The 22443-nt window shown below is 41.9% G+C and overlaps 1 protein-coding gene across 1 annotated transcript in view; it reads left to right on the top strand.

Annotated features, from left to right (window-relative positions):
* Positions 1-22443, top strand: part of LAMA1 (laminin subunit alpha 1) — a 180642-nt gene that overhangs the window by 142872 nt on the left and 15327 nt on the right. Inside the window, exons 43-56 of the mRNA XM_003924833.4 lie at positions 1043-1225; positions 1542-1696; positions 3358-3501; positions 4396-4529; positions 6265-6415; positions 7490-7614; positions 12066-12216; positions 12938-13082; positions 13562-13703; positions 16309-16423; positions 16609-16782; positions 19069-19220; positions 20261-20446; positions 21860-21989. Of these exons, the coding sequence (XP_003924882.1) occupies positions 1043-1225; positions 1542-1696; positions 3358-3501; positions 4396-4529; positions 6265-6415; positions 7490-7614; positions 12066-12216; positions 12938-13082; positions 13562-13703; positions 16309-16423; positions 16609-16782; positions 19069-19220; positions 20261-20446; positions 21860-21989 (2087 nt within the window). The remainder of the gene's footprint in view (positions 1-1042; positions 1226-1541; positions 1697-3357; positions 3502-4395; positions 4530-6264; positions 6416-7489; positions 7615-12065; positions 12217-12937; positions 13083-13561; positions 13704-16308; positions 16424-16608; positions 16783-19068; positions 19221-20260; positions 20447-21859; positions 21990-22443) is intronic.

Here is a 22443-nt window from a genome sequence, read left to right as displayed (position 1 = left end):
AGTGAAAAGGCCACCTGTATACCCCTTTTTGAGCTTTTTCTGCTGTAAATGTTTTGCCCCACTTGTATGTGATTAAATACTTCAAAAATGAGTAACAGTGCCTTTTAAAAATCCTCACCCAGGGCCAGGCGTGGTGCCTTACGCCTGTAATCCCAGCACTTTGGGAGGCCAAGGTGCGCAGATCACAAGGTCAGGAGTTCAAGACCAGCCTGACCAACATGGTGAAACCATGCCTCTACTAAAAATATAAAAAATTAGCTGGATGTGGTGGCACATGCCTGTAATCCCAGCTACTCAGGAGGCTGAGGCAGGAGAATCACTTGAACCTGGGAATCGGAGGTTGCAGTGAGCCAAGATCTCACCATTGCACTCCAGCCTGGGCGACAGAGCAAGACTGTCTCAAAAAACAAACAAACAAACAAACACAAACAAATCCTCACCCCGATTTTCTAGAATAACCAAATTCTAATTTACCTTGAGTGGGTGTTTAGGCGTTGTTCTGCTATTACTTCTAGCAGCCAGTCAATGCTATGGGAAAATACCTCTTCCTCTAACCTAAGACATTTTCACCATAGCTGCAGATCTAGAATCCAAATCTTTATTATCCAGACATGAAAGGATATGGAGAACATGTTTCATGAAGATGAGAAGGGGGTGATGGAAAAGGACTCAAATAAACAAGTTTAGCTAATTAACATGTAAGACACTGATCACACAGTGATTGGCCGTTGCTTTTGTGATCTCACTGTGTATTGAAATAATATTCCAGAGCATTATTAACAAAAATTATTTCATTTGTCCCTAAAAGGGGAGCATAGGGCATATGATATGCAGCTTTAATATTGCCAGTAGAAACAAGAAGCTCTTAGGCCATTGACCACTGCCTGAAAGAAAAAAAAGCAAACGAGCAAGCTTCAGTTTGTGTTCAGCATCAGTAATAGGACAGTAATATATTTCTGTGTGAAATTACGTTTGGTGTAGTTTTATTCTTTTCTCTGTGTGTAAGCACCAAAGTGCATACTTGTATATACATTTATTTTAGGTATAAGAGACAAAGGAGCCAAAACCAAAGAGCTGGCCACGTCTGCAAGCGAGAGCGCGGTGAGCACGCTGAGGGACGTGGTGGAGCTGAGCCGGGAGCTGCTGACCACATCGGCCAGCCTGTCCAGGGTCAACACCACGTTACAAGAGACGCACCAGCTACTGCAGGACTCCACCATGGCCAGTACGTCAGCGCTCTTCCTTCCAGCTGGGACCATCTGCGTCATGCAGATGTGGAGCTAGTTAAGCACACATGGTGGTGCATTGTTCACCACACTTCTGAGAAGTAAAAGGATGCCAACATCTGGATCAGCCTGTATAAAGAGAAGGGCCATGGGCAATGCATGCTACTGGTGCATGTTTTAATCTATGTATCGAATGTCGTGGATTTGATTATTAGGGTGCTGTTTTACCTAGTGCATTGTTAATGGACAATCAATAATCTTCTTTTCCCCCCTCTCCAACTTCCTTGCCACCCCTTGCCTTCTTGTATTTGTTAGCTCTGTTGGCTGGAAGAAAAGTTAAAGATGTGGAAACTCAAGCCAACCTTTTGTTTGATCGATTGAAGCCTTTAAAGGTGTTAGAAGAGAATCTGAGCAGAAACCTATCAGAAATTAAACTGCTGATCAGCCAGGCCCGGAAACAAGCAGCTTCTGTGAGTTTGGGGCCCCGTGTCTTTCATAACTGGGCTCTCGGTCACATGTGGTCCCAGGGAATTCATGCAGACATGGCTCTCAGTCGCACTGGGTTCCTTAGGACTCCCAGAGACCCAGATCCCAATAATCCGGGCTTCCTCACAGCCCTGTCTAGGTATATTTAAAGCCAATAACCAGCTTCATTGTCTTTGAGTTCTGCTTTTATTCAGCATGCTTCAAAATGTTGTTAGAAAAGAGATCTCTATGTCTTTATGGAGATTCATCATTATAGACTAAATTTAAAGCTATTAGGCTGGATGGTGTGGAACATGTCAAATCTACAGGTTGACAACACTCTAAGCTTATCGGTTGCATGTGGTGTTATTTCTTCATTTTACCAACTTAGTTTTGATACTCCAAGTAGTCTTTAAAATGTTTGCATAGTATGAGCCTCATCCTGGAGTTGTCTGAGAAAACAGCTTGTATGCACACAAAGGCTGCACAAATCCAGGTCGCTAAATGCCTAAAGCACTGGACACCTGGAGCGGTTCAAGCATGAGAAAATGTTTTACCCATGGCACGTGGCACTGGCTGTGCTCCAAGGGAAAAAAGTTTTCTTTTGAGAGAATGTGTAGCTGTCATGTGATTGGGGACTTCCAGAGGATGAATGCAGCCTCTGGGCTTGCATTTGTCTGCCTGAGGCTTTCTAGGTGAGAAAAAGGAGCACAGGGCTCTCTCTTTTCCTCTCAAGTTTCTTTGCTATTGGAAAAAAGAATGTTGGTAACCGTGAGCTCTGGCTTCCATCTGTTTCAGTTACAGTTGCTAAATACATATAGGCTGGGCATGGTAGCTCACGCTCATAACTCCCACGGTTTGGGAGGTCGAAGTGGGAGGATTGCTTGAGACCAGGAATTTGAAATGAGCCTAGGGAACATAGTGAGACCCTGTCTCTGCTAAAAACAAATAGTAATAATAATAATAATAATAATAATAATAATAACCAGGCTTAGTGGTGTGAACCGGTAGTCCCAGCTACTCAGGAGGCTGAGGCCAGAGGATTGCTTGAGCCTAGGAGTTCAAGGCTGCAGTGAGCTATGATCACACCACTGCACTTCAGCCTGGACAACAGGGTAAGACCCTGTCTGTAAATAAGTAAATAAATAAATGTAAGCCCAAGGAATGGCTCTTGATGTTATGGTTAACACCAAACTTAGACTCTTTAAGACTAATGTAAGATATAAATGCAAAGAATTACTACTCAAAGAAATATGTAGTAAATGCAATAATTACTCTGTAAATATTTGCCGAGTAAATAAATACGTTACCTCTCCATTTATTCACCAAATGATGATCAAATATCCTCTGTGTCAGGCAAAAAGATTCCCAGGTGATAAGATCCTTGTCTTTAAGGAATTAAATCTTACGTGAGCAAGATGGTTTCCTATGTAAAATAACTTATTAAAAACGAACACTGATTTTCTCATGTTTAAACACTTGACTAAATGAAATCATTTCTATTACCATCTGATATGTCACTTTATTAAACATGAATCATTGTGTATTATCAAGAGAAGAAACCTGCCTCAGTGAAAATTCATTACAGAATAGCATTACTGAGCTGCTGGTTAGCTGCCGGTGTGTGTCACTAAATGGTGGAGACACTTTCATTTTCCTTCTACAGATTAAAGTTGCTGTGTCTGCAGACAGAGATTGCATCCGGGCCTACCAGCCTCAGATTTCCTCCACTAACTACAACACCTTAATACTAAATGTTAAGACACACGAACCCGATAATCTTCTCTTCTACCTCGGTAGCAGCACCACTGTAAGTATGGACATTTGGAAGACAACACTGAGTCTTCTATGCATTTCTAGATTTCTCTGAATTTTTACTTATTTGGTAAAGAAATAGTCCTTAGTGAAATCTCTAAATCTTCCATAGGACTAATCTTTGTTAAAATGGTAGCATTAGATTTAAAATGAGCAAACGACCAAATTGAATGCCTGTGAGAAGGAAAGTGACATTTCTGAAGGATGCCATCTTAATCGCAAGCCCTGGGGATGGAACTTTTTTGTGATTCCTCCATGACCCCTGGAGTGACTGAATATTCAGAATCATGAAGCTGCCTCAGGTTTTTCTTGCCAAGCATTCCAGTGGTCCCCAGACTACAAGTGCCTATGAAAGGTCTTTGATACCTTGGGTGTGTCAGTGAGAACAGAAGCCTTGGGTGTGTAGGGCAGAAGATGTTCACAAGCACATGTACCATCTAAAATGTCTTCTTAGGAGATCAGATGCAAATCACATGCAAGTCTGTGACAGGGGTGGGGGCTCACGGCTCCTGTCGTACTACGTATTTCACATCCATGTCTTACCTTGGATGCTGGGCAAACGAGCAAGCTCAGTGCCTTCCCTGGTGCTCCCTGTGGACTGCCTGTGACCCTTGACGAATTTTCCTGGGGACTCTATGGGAGTCATTGAGGAGGGCCATGCCAGGCATGCAGGGAGGCACTAAAGTCCCTAGGTCCATGAGTCATGCCCCAGCTCCAGGGAGGGGACCATTTCAAACAAAAGAAAATAGATTGTGCGGTTTTGCTTTTTATTAATTTATTTATTTTTAAGAATAGAGAAAACACCGTAAGAATTGAGTCTTTAAAGCATTCTGGTGATCAGCGAACAGTCCAGTGTGTAAACTGATCCCTGCCCATGCCCTGCCCCCAGTCTGATTTTCTTGCAGTGGAGATGCGACGAGGGAAAGTGGCCGTCCTGTGGGACCTGGGCTCCGGGTCAACACGCTTGGAGTTTCCAGACTTTCCCATTGATGACGACAGATGGCACAGTATCCATGCAACCAGGTGGTAGAGAATGTTCTCTCAGAGCAGCTCTCTTTTTTAAAGTGTGTCTTGTAATAATTATATGCTTGTAACATCATATAATAAGCTTTGAAACTTCTGGAAAGTCAAATTATAACCAAACAATACTCAGTTTAGGTTAGCGGTAGAAATAAGCATTTGTTACAAATGACAGAACACTTCTTTTTAAAGGCTGAGTCATATTCCATTGTGTATTTGTGCATAAAATACATTTTCTTTATCCATTCACACATTGATGGTTAATTATTCTACATCATATCCAAAAATCATAATATCCTTTTGCAACTCGGAATTATGTACAACTATAATTTGTCAATATATAATAAAAAATTAATTCAAGGCTAGGCACGGTGGCTCGCACCTGTAATCCCAAGACTTTGGGAGGCTGAGGCAGGTGGATCACCTGAGGTCAGGAGTTCAAGACCAGCCTGGCCAACATGGTGAAACCTTGTCTCTACTGAAAACACAAGAAAATTAGCTGGGCATGGTGGCAGGCACCTGTAATTCCAGCTACTTCAGGAAGCTGAGAATCGCTTGAACCCAGAAGGTGGAAGTTGCAGTGGGCCAAGATCATGCCATTGCACTCCAGCCTGGGCAACAAGAGTGAAACTCTGTCTCAAAAAAAAAAAAAAAAAAAAAAAAAAAAAGTTCAAAAATGTTTTAAAAAGAAATTAAGATATGGATTTTTTTCTTACTACAGGAGAAACTAACTTGTTACCAAAATCAACAATCAAAAGAAGAAAAAACTGAGAAGCCTATGTTACCTCTAGAATGTCTAAAATGTCTAAAAGTTTAGGTTACCTATAGAATGTTACCTTTAGTGACCAGGCATGGTGGCTCACTCCTATAATCCCAGTATTTTGGGAGGCTGAGGTGGGAGGAGTTTGAGCAACAAGGAGTTTGAGATTAGCCTGGACAACATAGAGAGACCCTGTCTCTAAAAGAATGTAAAAATTTATCCAGGCCCAGTGGCATGTGCCTGTAGTCTTAGCTACTCGGGAGCCTCAGGCAGGGAATCACCGGAGCACAGGAGGCCGAGGCTGCAGTGAGCTATGATCACACTATGATCACACTACCGCACTCCAGTCTGGGAGACAGAGCAAGACCTGTCTCTAAAAAAATTAAAAAATAAAGAATGTTACTTTTAGAAAGTCTATGGGTAAGGCAGCCAACCTGATAAAATGTTTATTCCCCAGGAAAGAGGAGTAAAGTGTGGCATGGTAGAAATTGCATGTGGCTGGCAGCGCATTGCATGTAGACAGGACAGAAAATAAGAATGCAGGTGGGGGGTGCATTTTCTTAAAATTCAGGCACAAAGCAAAATTCTTCCTCTTAAAATCCCTCTCCGGAGGTAATCACTTTTGAGCAGCTTTAAGTATATGTTTTCTTTTCACTTTTCCATAATGTTATGATGTGTTGGGAATTTTTTATTTACAAAATGGGATAATCATTACAGAGTAGACATATATTCAGATACAATTTAGCTCAAGTCAAATGTTTTAAGCAGGGAGGCAACATGATGAAATTTCTGTTTCAGAAGAACTACTTTTTAAGATTTGGGGGCAGCAGGCAAGACTGGAAGCCAGGAGATCAGCAGGGGATGCTGTTGTGGGGCCCTCTGGGAGAAGTGGATGGTGGGTGTGAAGGAAACATGGGGATGTATGTATGCCAACTTGAAATTCTGAAAGTTCCTTTTGCAATTCTTTATGACCCTTAGATTTGGAAACATGGGTTCATTGAGTGTAAAGGAAATAAACTCAAATCAAAATCCACCAACAAAAACAAGTAAATCCCCTGGGACAGCCAAGGTTCTGGACGTAAACAATTCAACACTCATGTTCGTTGGAGGTCTTGGAGGACAAATCAAGGTAACATTCTGAGAGTTCTTCTGAACAGGACTGATTGGCTGAGTTTTGTCTGTATATAAAAGTCATGGGCCAGGCAGGTTGGCTCTGGCCTGTAATCCCAGGACTTTGGGAGACTGAGGCAGGTGCATCACCTGAGGTCGGGAGTTTGAGACCAGCCTGACCAACATGAAGAAACCCTGTCTCTACTAAAAATACAAAATTAGCCGGGCATGGTGCTGCATGCCTGTAGTCCCAGCTACTCAGGAGGCTGAGGCAGGAGAATCGCTTGAACCCCTGGAGGCAGAGGTTGCAGTGAGCCAAGATCGCACCATTGCACTCCAGCCTGGGCAGCAAGAGTGAAACTCGGTCTCAAAAAAAAAAAAGTAAATAAAAGAGTCATGTGTTTAGACGGTGGAATATATCCTAGGCAGATGAAGATGTTTCTGCTCCTGTTGTTTTGCTTCCTGACAGTTCCTCTGCAGAGCTGGGCTGGTTTCGTACAGTAAAGGGTGATGCTTATCTGTAGCATAAATGGAGAAAAAGCCAATGGCTCATCTTGCTATTCGGGTTTCTTTCCGAATGGGTAACAGGAAATTCAATGCTCCATGTTAATTTCTGTGAAGTTTCTTTATCTCTAGTCTAGCTCTAGTTGGTAGTTGATTAATACTAATTAGTGTTTAGCAAAAATGCCCACCATATTTATTTGATTGTATTCGTTATTCTCTCACCAAACATAATTGCATTTTTCTGGACGTGGTTCAATGCTCTGAAGTGGGGGTCCAGCTCTCAGGTCCTGCTGGGCCCTCTCTACCAGTCACACTCTTGGCTCTCTGTTTTTTCACCCGTACAACACGCCTTTCTCTAGCAACCCTAGTCACTGAGATGAGCTTTAAGATCCTCCCCAGTCATCACTCGTTCCACTTCATAACTGAAAGGAAATCCAGTGATTACAAACCGGCCTTTTTTCTAATGTTCTCCCTAACAAATTTGGATCTGTTAGATTGAAGCTCCCAGGGAGAAATTGTGTGCACTTGGAGAATTTATTTTGCTTCGTCAGGTATGTATTGGTTATGTTTGTTTGCTTGTTTGCATTAGAAATCTCCTGCTGTGAAGGTTACTCATTTTAAAGGCTGCTTGGGAGAGGCCTTCCTGAATGGAAAATCGATCGGCCTGTGGAACTATATTGAAAGGGAAGGCAGGTGTCGTGGGTGCTTCGGAAGGTAAGAAGTCTCCATGATTTAGAACATAGTATGTCTTGCTGTTAACATCTGAAAAATGCTGGAATAATTTATTAATACATGCACATCAAGAAAGGACAGAGTTTGTGATATTGCTGGTCTTATTGCAAAGGATATAATGTAGATTAGTTACTGAGAGAAGCACAGGTATCATTTTTAACCCTTTAAAAAGAAGTAGTCTTTTTCCTATACCTTGTATGCTTTGATCATGGATTGTAAATCCTAAAAGTTTCAGACAATTTCTCAAACAACCTTCTGTCTCAGCCACAGCCAAATCTTCAGTAAATCATGGTACATTTTTATTTTGAAAATACCTCCAAGGATAAGAATTTTTTCATGCATGGTCAATTTTTACAGATAAGTACTTTTTAAATTCCAAACCAAGTTCTCTAATTCCAGAAATAAAATGCATTAGGAAATAGAGAAAAATCAGTATCTTTTTGCATATATTGATATAAAGACTTTAATGACTTAATCTTAACAGAGCACAGCATCTTCCCCCCAGCCCTGTTATTTTATAACAAAATAACCGCAACTCCTTAAGTATGTAAGACCTGTTTTCCATCACTTTAGTAATTAAGACAATAAATTGCCTTTTTCCATTAAAGAAATGTAACATCTGATATAATTTATCTTGTCTAATGGGCTGCTCTGTCCAGATGGATCTCTGTAATTAACAGTGAGCAGTGACAAGATCAGATAAAGCAACTCACAATTTTCATTTTGTCATTCTCAGGTCTGTAGTTTACGCCTTCTCTTCACTATTTTCTCCTCCCTTTGCTTGTTTAAAAACTTAGGACTAGAGGCTTGGTGATTGTAGCCTTAGGAATGAAAAAGAATATTGGGTTTAGAGTCTAAGTTTCTTAAGCTTCTGGCCCAAGTCCCCCACCAAAATTTTTTTCGGTGGCTTTGGATAGTAAGTTTCTTCACCTCACTGAGATTTGGTTTCTTTTTCCAGAAAAGAGGAATGATCATCATACTTGTCTTACCCACCTCTAAAAATTATTGTGATGAACACACAGCATCATGTGTATGAAAATACTTTATAAACTTGAAACACTTTGTCAGTGTTTATCACTGGTCTCCTACAGTGATGTGGCTTTACTTTGTAGGTAAATGTCACAGGATTTTTTTTTTTTTTTTTTTTTTTTGGTCAATAAATGTGTGAAAAAGCATGGCTTTGTAATTGGCAACTATGATAAAAAAAAAAATATGTTATTGCCTCGCGAGGTAATGACAGGCACTGCTCCAGAGTTGCAGTATTTCCCAAACTCGCTTGACCTTGAACCCTTTTGGAAAAGGTGCCTCATGCCTATAATCCCAGCACTTTGGGAGGACCAGGCAGGTGGATTGCTTGAGCCCAGGAGTTCGAGACCAGCTTGGGCAACATGGAGAAACCTCCTCTCTACAAAAAATACAAAAATTAGCCGGTCATGGTGGTGTGTGCCTGTAGTCCCACCTACTCTGGAGGCTGAGGTGAGAGGATTACTTGAGCCCCTGCACTTCTGCCTGGGTGACAGTAAGATCCTGTCTCAAAAAAAAAAAAAAAAAAATGTGTCCGGAGTTGCTTTTGTTTCATAAAGCATACTTTGTCAACTGCTGACATAGGCACGGACTGGCACTTTATGTCTGGTGGTAAATTGATTGAACTGTCTTCATTTTAGGTAAAGTCCCCCCTGCACCTCTTCTCCTGTTAGACAAAAACTTTAGTTCAAAGAGTTAATAACCTAATTCTAGTAACAATCCAGTTTAGCAGACTTGGACGGTAATTCCTTGACCCTTTCACGTTTGTGTATAATTTGCCATTATTAAATCAGTACAGTCAATTGATGTCTTCTAGATTTTTAAAAAAATTTTGAATGTTTACTCTTAAATGTGATTTATATTACCAAGTAAATGAACTGAAACTTTTTATTCCTCTTTGAACATATTATTACACTTGTACATGGTATCACTGTTTGTAATTACGAGCAATCTCTTACATTCTCCAAGGATATTACAAAATTAAGCATTGTTAATTAACTGATCGTTAGAATTGGTTCTAACAATCCCAGCAAAAGAACATGGAAAGACCCTTTATTTAATTAACAGGCATAATCCTTGCATTATTTACAAGTGAACATTGTGAGAGAGTGCTGGCTACGAGGCTGGCCTTTGACACAAGTCAGTCACCTGTGTTCTGGGCCCTCTGCTAGGTACCGGCCATGCCCACATGGCTCACAAATGTCCTCAGATATCTCATGGCTCAGATATATGACTTAGGGGAAAACGCCTGTATAGAAAGCAGAAAATGCATGGGCTGTGGCAAGGGGCCATAGTTGGAGAAGTAGCATCCCAAGCCTGGGCCAGGGTTAGCTCACGCCCTTGCATGGCAGTAGCAGGGCATGCTCGTAGGTCAGATCAGGATTATCCAAATCTCATGACGGAGCCCTAGGAGGACCAGGGAGGTCTGGTGGTTATTCCAGACTCACGGGGCTGAGCGCTGCGGAGGGCGGGCATCACCCCAGGCCTGCCTGATTGCAGGCTCCCACGTGAACCTACAGGTAATGAATGGGGCATTTCTAAGGCTGGAACAGAGCTGTCCATGAAGTGCTGTGATGAACTGAGCATTCATTTGTCCTGGGCCCTTATGGAGGCAAGGCCCGCTTGGGAAACAGGCACCTGGGCCGACTGTTGAGGCACATGTGCCTCTGGTCATAGTCGGGAAGCCGGCCAGGGCTCTGGGAGAAGTTCAGGGAAGTGACTGACGTGGGGACAAATCTTCGATCGTGTTCAGTCATCATTTCATTTGAGGTCCCTCTCTTCATGGCCACTGCACTTCAGCAGGTCACGTTGAGGGAGAGAACCCAGTAGCAGAGCCCTCACGTTCTTGAGAGAGGAGGCCTGACGGGCTCTGGGGAGGGACAAAGCCCCTACCTTCTTGAGAGAGGAGGGTTCACATGCTCTGGGGAGGGAAGGGCCGTGCACTGAGGACCAAGACAGATGTCTGGAGTTTTGCTTGAAACCTGGCTTTATGATTTCTTGGGGTGTGTCTATGAGCAAGGTCCTTTAATCTATGAGGCTTAGCTTTTCATAGGCAAAAGTGGGGACCGGCCGATGGAGGCCCTCTAAACACAGCAGAATAATGAGAGAGAACATCTGCTGTGTGCCGGGCACTGTTCTAAGAACTTTGCCTGGGGTAGCCCTCCCAGAGAGGTTTTATGGTTATCCCAGTTTTACAGATGAAGGGAAGGGCACACAGAGAGGTTAGGTGACTTTTCCAAGTTCATACAGCTAGTATGTTGGGGGCCTGGGATTTGAACCCCAGTAGTCTAGAGCCTCTATCCTTAGGCACATGCAACTGTGGTTGGCCAAGAGGTAGAGCAATAGAACATATGGCTAGGAAGCCACAGGCTTAAGAATTAAAGACTGAAGAATTAAGCCACAATTGAAAAATGTATGCCGTGCATTTCTTTTAAGTTATAATTCCTAAAAGAGACTACATGATAGAAATTGTTGAAAAAGCAACAGCGCAGGTAATTTATACATTTGAAACCTCAGGTTTCATAAAGCACTATTTTTTGCTTTTTAATTTTGTTTTATCATCCATGGAAACAATTTTACTGTTTGGTTAGACTGCCTTGCCTGGAGATGTGGCACTGAGTTTGCTTGTTACACCTCTAACTGAGAAAAGTTCAAACTCCTACCCCAAAACCATCCTCATCCAAATTTTACTCTCAAGCCTTATGTTATTCCTGAAGATTATTTTTGGAACATAATTATGATCTGTTCCAGATGAATGGCTTTGTAATTAACTAGTGAGTCAAGTCAGCCCTTTGCTGTGTTGGAGGAGAAGACCAGGAAACACACTCACCTGAAAATGCCCTGGGCTATGTTATAAACCTGTTGTAACCCATGTGCTCCTCTCTAAGTATGAAGTGTGTCTTTAAGCTCATCCTGCAGATTTTTGAGGATGTCAGTGATTGTTTTGTGAAATGATGCTCCCGATATATGGGCACATACTTGTTTTTCATCATAGCTCTAGTTTACCTGAGGTATTAGTTAAAACCTCATCAGCAGAATGAAAATGTCAATATAAAAATTATTCTGAAGGCACCAGAATTAGGAAACAACAGTTACATTCAAGGAGATTAGAATAAACAAATCCAGTTGATAAATGAAATATTTATAGCAGTTATCTTCCTGTAAAGAAATGTCTTTTTACCGCAATGAATACTGCCTACATTAACCTTACTTTCCTTATAAAGCAGCTGGGCATTTGTCTTGCATCTTCTCATGGCAAGCATATTTTTAAATATTATCATCTACACTTGATACGAAATTATGGAACTAATAGCTCTACCGTAATCTTTGTGAGGGAGAGCTCAGTAACTACACCGCTGGTTCTCTCTACCCTCCTGAGAATGGATTCTATTTCATCTCTTCTGTTGCAGCTCCCAGAATGAAGACGCTTCCTTCCATTTTGACGGAAGTGGGTACTCTGTCGTGGAGAAGTTACTTCCGGCTACCGTGACCCAGATAATCATGCTTTTTAGTACCTTTTCACCTAATGGACTTCTTCTCTACCTGGGTTCATATGGCACAGTAAGAGTCTTTATGGGGCCCTAGGTCCTACTGTGTACACACATTTAGATTGCTATGAGGTTGTTTATGTTTAATGAGGATTTACTAGTTAAATATGTATATATGTATACCATACGATTTTTGTGAGCATATACTAGTATTAATATGTGTATGTGCTAAACAATTGCTTCATTTTAAATTATTTATTATATTAATACAAATTCGTTGCAGACCCTTTAGAAAATATAGAACAACATCAAGCAGAAACTAGACTTCTGGTCTTTATAGATATTGATTAGACATTAGTTTTTAAAATTTGAGCTCGAATAATATGTCTTGTTCTGGGTTCACTGTGACCACAGTGACATAATTTGAATTCCATCCACGGGACTTTCATGTTCTCGTTCACATCTCATGTGCTGGTGGTTTCTTTCAGTCTTCTGGTTTTATTTTTTAGGATTGGCCCCTTGTCAGTCTGAATATAAAAGATACAAGGAGATTCCACTTCTCTTACTGAATTGTCGATTTTGGTAACAATGAATAGTGTTTCGTTTCTATTAGGATAGTGTCCTAAAAAGCTTTTGTGGGATTTTTGGTTTCATAGCCGATACATCTCTGGCTGTGGGGCCAGATCCAGTTTGCTCAGTTTGACTTTGGAAGGTTTTGGCCATCCCTGACTTGAAGAGAAAGGGAAACTTGGGATAAAGCTATAACCTGGGGAACTGTGTTCTCTTCTTTACAGAAAGACTTTGTATCCATCGAGCTGGTTCACGGCAGAGTGAAGGTCATGACTGACTTGGGTTCAGGACCCCTCACCCTTTTGACAGACAGACGTTATAATAATGGAACCTGGTACAAAATTGCCTTCCAGCGGAACCGGAAGCAAGGTATGGGCACAGACAGAGTCACCAGATGTTGGTCATCCTCGTAGGAATAGAAATCTTTTCAAAATCAGCAGTCTTTATTCCACAGTAGTTTCCTGGGTATTGAATGATAGTCTACTTCAAAGCCATCGTTGTCTTTGGAATACTAACTAACAGGATTCACATTTTGCTGGAGGAGTGTTACACTTGCATTTGCCTGTGATTTCCAAGTGTGTTATTTAACATTAAATGCTGAACTGGAAGCAGGAATCAAATCCACTCTATTTTCTTGCACATGCGTATCGCTCTCATTTACCAATGCATATTGACTTTGGTAGAGAGGATTTTCACTTGTCCTTCAATAGCAAAGAACAGCTGATCAAATTTGTAGAATCTAAAAGAATATGTCTTTGTAAATGAACTCTGTTGCCGGAAGTTTGCATTTTACTTTAACGTGGAAAGGGATTTTCCTTTTCTTATCTCTTGACTGTGCTCTCCTTTAGGAGTCCTAGCAGTTACCGATGCCCATAACACCAGTGATAAAGAAACCAAGCAGGGCGAGACTCCGGGAGCATCTTCCGACCTCAACCGCCTCGACAAGGATCCGATTTATGTGGGTGGATTACCAAGGTCAAGAGCTGTAAGGTATGATATTAAGTTGCAGAATTTTCATGTCCCTGATTTCCAACCATATTAGCTTGCTAGAGCTGAGAAGGGATTGTATCACAAACCAGGTGGCTTAAACCACGGAAATGTATTCCTTTCCAGTTCTAGAGACTGCAAGTCCAAAAGCAAGGTGTTGGCAGGGCTTTCCTCCTTTTGAGGTCTGTGAGAGAGAATGTGTCCCCTGTTCCTAGCTTCTGGTACCTTCAGCCATTCCTTGGCCTGTGTCTCATGTCCAAATTTCCCCTTTTTATAAGGACAACAGTCATGTTGGATAAAGACTTACCCTAATGACCACACTTTAAATTGATTACATCTGCAAAGACCTTTTTCCATATGAAGGTCACATTCGCACATCAGAAGGATCAAGACTGCCACATCTTTTGCGAGAACACAGTTCGGCCTGTAACATCTGCTTTTATTTCTTCAAAGTAGTCTGTGTCATATGACTTGAGAAGCAGAGCAGGCTTTCTGCAGAAAAATTCGTGATTTTATATGTATTGCCTTTAGAACATCTAAATCTTGTTACTGTGCCGTATTTGGAGACCACACTTGCTGTCACACTTCATTCCCCCTCTCTGGACATTTTTATAGTAGTAAAATGTCTTTAAAGGCAAAAAAAAAAAAAAAAAAAAAAGGAATCATGCTTTCTGCAGACTTTTCTGGATTAGCCTTTGTGCGGTTAGACTGAATAATGTATGTGCAAGTTGCAAGACCAGCATCAGGAGTGGGATGAAATGGCACAGGACGTACAATGGAATCTTTGCGGAGACTGATTCATGTTGATCTTTGTGATTTTACTGATTTACAGAAACTTTGTGTGGCTGGTTCATTGTCCTCAGTTTTGTAATTTTTGTTTGTAATTAAGCTCTAAGTTTCTTTCACACCATTAAAAAAAGACACTTATGAAAGTCCAATAGTCAGGGCAAGAGAGCTTGCAGGGAGTGGGGTCATCAAATGTCTAAAATGGGCCACTCAGTTTAGGGTCAGCAAATGACCATTTGTAGCCATGCTCTGTCTTTAGGTCAGGTTCTTTCAGAAAATCCTCCTACATGGCACAGAGATGTAGCCATTCAGTTGCTATGATGAGCAGCCTTTTATAGAGAGAGCCACTTCTCCACTGCCCCCCTTCTCTTTGCCAGGAATCTTGGAAAGTCCCAAGGAACATAGTTTGAACCACAGCCACCTCCTGATCTTAGAAATGAATCCATTTAAACCTCAGGGGAGTTGGTCGCTTGCTAAGTCTCACCTCCCTGCCAAGACGGAGGCAGGACTGGAAGCTGTCTCCAAATTCCATCCCAGATTCGCGCCCTGTCATGCTGGGACCAGGACTGAGGCCTCCCTGTGGTCATGGCTATGTCCTAGTACATCTGGACTTTGCCTAGATGGCCCAGTGTAGACAACGTGGGAAAGGACAGATACCCAAATTACAGATGTTCGCAGCAGAAGAGACTTGGTTGTCATCAAAGCCAGCCTCTTCATTTACATGGACAGAACTTGAGATCCGGAAAGGTTTAAATTTGCCCCAAATCATATTGTTGCTTAATGGTCCATAGCTCATTGTTTAACATGAGAAAAAATGAGGTGTCACTGTGACAGGAAACCATGTTATTGCAAAGCTCTCCTGTCAAGAGCTGGTACAGAAGAGTGCAGCTGGGAGATGTATGTCACCCCCCCCACCCCACCTATATTTTGGAAATAAGAGCTGGACCATATTATAGTCTGACCTCAGCCAGGAGGTCACTGGTAAGAAAAATATGATATTGACTTGAACATTGAGAAATAGGGTTTGGGATAATCCCAGACTTCACCAAATGCAGTTACTTCCTTTAGGACAAAATTCATGGATATGCATCGTAAACAGCAGCCAATGACTTCCTTTCCTGGCAGTCAGACCCTGGGGAATGGCATTACCTGCACTTGGCCCCATGGGAAGCAAACATTCTACTCTACATGGAGACTGGATTATAATCTGTGTGCTGCACTTCCCTTATGACTGTGCACTGTCTTTCTTATTATTGGCCTGTTTTTTCTGTAGGTGGCCATCCAAGTAGCCAGACTCACTAAGTTTGCTCCCTTTCTCTAGTCCTAAGGAGAGTAGGAGAGTATTTGTTTGACCCGAAGTTCTCACGATCAAGATTGTTCTTGGAGGCCAAGACATTTCTGCAGACTAATACATGGAAACAGGTTTTCCAGAAATACAGGGTCTTTTTTTTCCTTTTTCTTTTTCTTTTGCTTGGGGACAGGATCTTTTTCTGTCACCCAGGCTGGTGTGCAGTAGAACAATCATGGCTCATTGAAGCCTCAAACTCCTGGGCTCAAGCAATCCTCCTGCCTCAGTCTCTGGAACTACAAGTGCATGTCACCATGCCTGGCTAATTTTTTATTTTTTGTAGAGACAGGGTCTCACTATGTTGCCCAGGCTGGTCTCAAACTCTTGGGCTCAGGTGATCCTCCCACTTCAGCCTCCCAAAATGCTGGGATTAACAGACATAAGCCACTGTACCTGGCCCAATTGTATTTCTTCTTAAAACAATAGAATTTAAAAATCCAAATTTTGTGGTGGTTCTCATGCCCTTCCCTACAGGAAAAGTGTCACCACCAAAAGCTTCGTGGGCTGCATCAAGAACCTGGAAATATCCAGATCGACCTTTGACTTACTCAGAAATTCCTATGGAGTGAGAAAAGGCTGTTTACTGGAGGTAGGAAGCATTGTCATTAATATTCAAATGAGTTTCCATAAATGTCCATTGAGTCATCAACATCATAACTTAAACCAGTGGGGTGGATAGAAAAGAGATGATGGGGAAACCAGCAGTGCCCTCCCCACGGAAGGTCTGGCCGCTGCTGGGAACTCACCATACTGTTTCATTTCCTCTGTGACCAGCCCATCCGCAGTGTTAGCTTCTTGAAAGGCGGCTACATTGAATTGCCCCCCAAGTCTTTGTCACCGGAATCGGAATGGCTGGTAACATTTGCCACCACAAACAGCAGTGGCATCATCCTGGCTGCCCTCGGTGGGGATGTGGAGAAGCAGGGTAATCGTGAGCAGGCACACGTGGTGAGTAGGGCCGGTGCTCCTGAGCCCCGAGCTCAGGAAATAACTTTGGGAAATGAAACGATGAATGGAAAATGACTGACTCATAAACATTTATTGTTGCTGTGTTCCTGGTTGTTTATGGATGTGCATTTTCAATAAGTAAAAGTTATTATTGCTGAATGTCATCCCCTTATGAATCAGTGATTTTTTTTTATATTGCATAATCCATCTTCCTTGTCTAGTGACTGAAGAAAAAGTTATTTGCTGTCTACCGCTAATTTTTTAAAAACTCATTCAGATAACATGCACTGAGTTTTCTTCCCCATGTTGTGGTCATTTCTCTTCATCCCGAGGCTAAAACAGCAGTCCTTAAATTCTGTTCGGGTCTTCAGTCTACTGCTGGACCAAGCAAGATTTTCTTTATCTATTATAGGATTGAAAGGAGCAGCAAGAGGAATGTGGCCTGTGATAAGCACAGTAAACTCACAGGGGGAGAGGAGAGAAAAGATGACAGTTTTCTTTATTCATATTCCATTTCAAGAGCCTAGATGATATTTCCCCATCCTCTGCTCAAATTTGTGTCTATCACATAATTTGAAGAGACTTTACAGAATGTTAGCACACCGTCTTAATGAAGGAGAGTCCATGCAGCCAAAAATCTATAGAATGCCGTCTTTTACTCTGCAAGATACTTTACAGACATTGCTGTGTCATGATCACAGCCATGCTGCATGGGGAATGCTGCTTCCTACATCTTGCTGAGGAAGAAATGGGTTCAGAGAGGCCAGACACGGTGGCTCACGCCTGTAATCTCACCACTTTGGGAGGCCAAGGCAGGAGAGTTGGTTGAACCTGGGAGGCAGAGGTTGCAGTGAGCTGAGATCATGCCACTGCACTCCAGCTTGAGCGACAGAATGAGACTCTGTCTCAAAAAAGCAAAAACAACAACAACAACAACAAAAAAAAAAAACAGAAAAGAAATGGGTTCAGAGAGCCTGGTAAACCTGACCAAGGTCACACGACTGGTATGCTGAGTCAGAACTGGAGCATCAGCTTGCAGAACCCAAACATGTCACGACATGCCTGCGAAAGCGCTGACAGTGACTAAGACTGGTTAATGGGCTCCACTGGTCTTTTTGTTGGTTTGTTTTTGGTTGAGCCAAAATGTATATAACCTAAAATCAACCATTTCAAAGTGAACAATTCAGCAGCATTTAGTACATTCACAATGTTGCAAGGCCACCTCTTCTATCTAATTGCAAACATTTTTGTCACTCAAAATAAAAGCCTATCCCATTAATTAGTCACTCCCCAGTCCCCTCTCTCCCTACTCCTGGCAACCACCAATTTGCTTTCTGTCTCTATAGATGGATTTACCTATTCTGGATATTTCATACAAATGGAATCATACAAGATATGATATCTTGCTCCTTTCACTTAGCATGTTTTTGAAGTTCCTCCCCATTGTAGCATGGATCAATACTTCATTCCTTTTTATGGCTAAGTAATATTCCACTATATGCACATACTACAGTTTGTTCATCAGTTACTTCATGGATGAGCTTTGGGGCATTTCTGCCTTTTAGCTATTATGAATAATGCTATGAACATATGTGGATAAGTATTTGTTTAATTCCCTGTCTTCAGTTCCTCAGGGCATATACTTAGGAGTGGAATCAATAATCATATGGTAATTCTATGCTTAACTTTTTGAGGAACTGCCAAACATTTTCTCCATTAGTCTTAGTAAGGTTACTTTCAAATCAAAGTGTGCTTACTAAGTCAGCAAAAAAGGATAATATGAGTCATTGCTAGCAAGGGTGTTGTGAGATGCTCATATTCCAGTCCTCCTGGTGGCACTATAAACTACCTCTTTTCAATGTGGCCAAAAAAAAAAAAAAAAAAAAAAAAGTAAGGGCCTTAAACAACATCACTGGAAAAATAATTAAATATTCATATGTGTGGTAAAAAGTTGGAAAGTACTTTCAGTTTCATTGATAAAAAGACAAATTACAATGTATCTACTTATTGGCATATAATGTAGCAATAAACAATAAATATGAGGCCATGCAGAAATGGAAATCTTTAAATCTTCAGCAGTAATAGCATAATGCAGAATATAAATTATATGAACAGAAATTAGAAAGTAATATACAAAGTTTAAAATTGTGGCAGATGATGATATTCTTAAGGAATTGCTCTACTCACTTGATATTAATCTTTGCACATGATCTTCATAAGACGAAAGTTTTCTAAATCATATAGTAATGTGTTTTGTCTGGGAAATTCTCTATGCAACCTCCCCAGCCCTTCTTTTCCATCATGCTGATCGGAGGCAACATTGAGGTACATGTCAATCCTGGGGATGGGACAAGCCTGAGAAAAGCTCTCCTGCACTCTCCCATGGGCACATGCAGCGACGGACAGGCACATTCCGTCTCCTTGGTCAGGAATCGGAGGTACTTATACATGGCAAGGCAGTGTGTAATGAGGGTGTGGTGAGCTCAGAGGGAACACGGGAGTAACTTTACGATGGTACCCTGGGCAGCTGGATGACTGGGATCATCAGCATCCAAATAATTCTAGAACCTTGCTAGAATTCCTCCCTGGGAATCAATTTCATCTGCTTTGTAATAAGATACTTGTAGAATTTTTATAATTAAACAACTTTAACTCTGCCCTTTGCTGGGGCCCAGGATAAATTGTATTTACGTTGGATTAATTCTGTGGCAAATAGTACTACAGTATTAGTACATAGTATTATGTCAATAGTAAATAGCATTTTATGGACATTCCTGTATATTTACCTCCAAAACTGTAGACTGAATGCTTTAAAAGTACGCTGGGCATTTTCAACACAGGTAAAGAGGAAAGAAAGAAAGAAAGAAAAAAAAAAACCTCTCCAAAAAGCAATCTAATTTAATGGATATTTAATAACATTCCATTTGTTGCTGAAAAATGTTCAATTGTGAGTTTTTTCTTTCTCTCTCTCTCTCTCTCTCTTTTTTTTTTTTTTTTTTTTTGAGATGGAGTCTCACTCTGTGGCCCAGGCTGGAGTTCAGTGACGCAATCTGAGCTCACTGCAACTTCCGCCTCCCAGGTGCAAGCAATTCTCCTGCCTCAGCCTCCCAAGTAGCTGGGATTATGGGTGCACACCACCATGCCCTACTATTTTTTGTATTTTAGTAGACATGAGGTTTCACCATGTTGCCTAGGCTGGTCTTAAACTCCTGAACTCAGGCAATCTGCTCACCTTGGCCTCCCAAAGGTTCTCACCTGTAATCACAGGTGTGCTGGGATTACAGGTGTGAGCCACTGTGCCCAGTGTGAGTTTTAATTTTCAAGATTCACCTTTTTGGTTACAGATAGTATCTTCTTAAAATGCACCTTTAGGGAACTTTTTTATTCAGTAAGAACTTGCGGGAATTATGGACTAAAATGGAATTATTATTTCATTATATTTAAAGCTTTTCATTTATTTTCTCCCTTGGTATTTTAGAATTATCACTGTCCAATTGGATGAGAACAATCCCGTAGAAGTGAAGTTGAGCCCCTTAGTAGAAAGCAGGACAATAAATGTGTCCCATCTGTACATTGGGGGAATTCCAGAGCGAGAGGGGACATCGCTGCTTAAAATGAGAAGATCGTTCCATGGCTGTATCAAAAACCTGATCTTTAATTTGGAGTAAGTGTATCTGCTCTCTGCATGTTCTTGCATTTTCTGACCTTCCATGGTGAGTGCTAACACTAATCTGAAATCTAACTTTACTGAAAATTTTGCAAGGTCCCAAATAATGAGTTCTATCATAAAAGTCTCCTCAAATGGATTTTATTGGATTGGAATGACAGACAGATCTGGTCATCATACTTTAAAAACAATTGCTGAACATCTGCTCTTTATGGATGGTCCATAAAGAGCCAGAATTTAAATGTATTTCTGACATGCATTTGAAGGAACAGAGGGATTTTGTGATGTAAGTCTCTTGTTGTGTTGGGATACTGATTTGAAGGAGCTGTTTACTATTGGGCTACTAGCAGCTTCAGGTTATTAATGGCTTCCCCAAAAAACAATGACTGTATAATTAAGAACTAGAAGCCTCCATTCCCTGTGTGGGGCTCATGATGAAGAAAAGAACTGACATGTGCCCATAGGCAGTTCATTCCTCCTTGCTCACCCCCTGCCTCTGGACAGGGTGCCGATAGGAGACAAGCTGTGCTCTGCTCTGTGCGACCAGCATCTGCCCAGGAGAACCTGGATGTGCCCTGGGCACCAGGAAACCGAGGCTCCCTCCTGGCTGGGTCACTGACTTGCCTAGTGACCTTGAATGAAGTATAGGATCTTTCATGGTCACAATGTCCTTCTCTGTGAAATTACCTCTTAGGAGTCCCTGAAATTTGCAAGAATAAAACATAGCATTGGGTTTCAATACAATCATGATGTCAGAGTTCGGTTTAGATTTTTGTACATGTTTATGTTTATTCTCTCAGTTGTCTGTTCATTCATTCATTCATTCATTCATTTATTAATGAGGCATCTTCATGCTCCCGAAAGTCATGGGGTTGGGGACTCGATAGGGCAGAAATGTTTCTGTGGAGTTCCCAGCTGTGCCCTGGGAAAGTGCCAGGGGGACCTGTGTGGGCAGAGGACATAGCCCAGGACCTGCAGAGTGAAGGTGCATATGACAGGTGTAGCCCACGACCTCCTGGGGAGGGGAAGCCTGTAAACAAGAAATCAGTGTTTAGTGGAGATCACTGTGCAGTGCTTGGGAACTAGAGACAAAAATGTGTCCCTGAGGCAGCCTAGTCAAGGCTTCGGGAGGAGGTGATAACATCTGAGCTGACCTGGGGGGTGCTCAGGAATGGCCAGGGTCTAACACGGGGATATGCCTGGCTGGGTGCCATTGCAAGCAGAACATCAGACAAGAAATATTGAAGGTAGCATGTCTGGATTCAGTGAAGGACTGGCACTTCAGTTACTCTAAGAGAAATATATACATGGTTTTTAATTGATTTTCATTGTACAGAAATCAGGTGACTTGGGTTCATGTACTGGTTTGTGATATCCTGATTTTGAAAACACTGTCTTGTTTCTACCTAGACTTTTGGATTTCAACAGTGCAGTTGGCCATGAGGAAGTCGACTTGGACACCTGCTGGCTGTCAGAAAGGCCTAAGCCAGCTCCCAATGAAGAGGACAGCGAGCTCCCGCGAGAGCCCCGGGCTTTTCCGGTAGGAGCAGGTTCCTTTACTATTAATCAGGTCCAGTGAGCAAAATAGGGCCCAGAATAGAGGGAGTTAAAATGGGGTCTTGCTGTAAAGGTGCTGCAAAAGCTGGAGCTGGAGCTGGGCTTAAAATCAGAGCAGGAACAGGATGGGGAAGGATGTCCCAAGCAACTGGATGACACGGCCCAGCATTTACAGATTGCAGGCCCCAATGCCTAGGCTGTCCATCAGGCTGACACATGATATGCTTTTGGCAGAGTTTCTGTAAGGACTCATTGTCAACTTACATTTAGCCGGGAGAGCATGAAAATAATACTTCATGTAAAGCTATCATGCACATCTTTGTTGCTTTAAAAAAAAAAAAAAAAAAAAGCCTGGCATGGTGGCTCACACCTGTAATCCCAGCACTTTGGGAGGCCAAGGCAGGCAGATCACCTAAGGTAAGGAGTTCAAGACCACC

The sequence above is a fragment of the Saimiri boliviensis genome, chromosome 13, assembly GCF_048565385.1.
Source record: "Saimiri boliviensis isolate mSaiBol1 chromosome 13, mSaiBol1.pri, whole genome shotgun sequence".
Taxonomy (NCBI): Eukaryota; Metazoa; Chordata; class Mammalia; order Primates; family Cebidae; genus Saimiri; species Saimiri boliviensis.
Note: the sequence above shows the minus strand (reverse complement) of the source record. Positions and strands in the feature narration are given on the sequence as shown.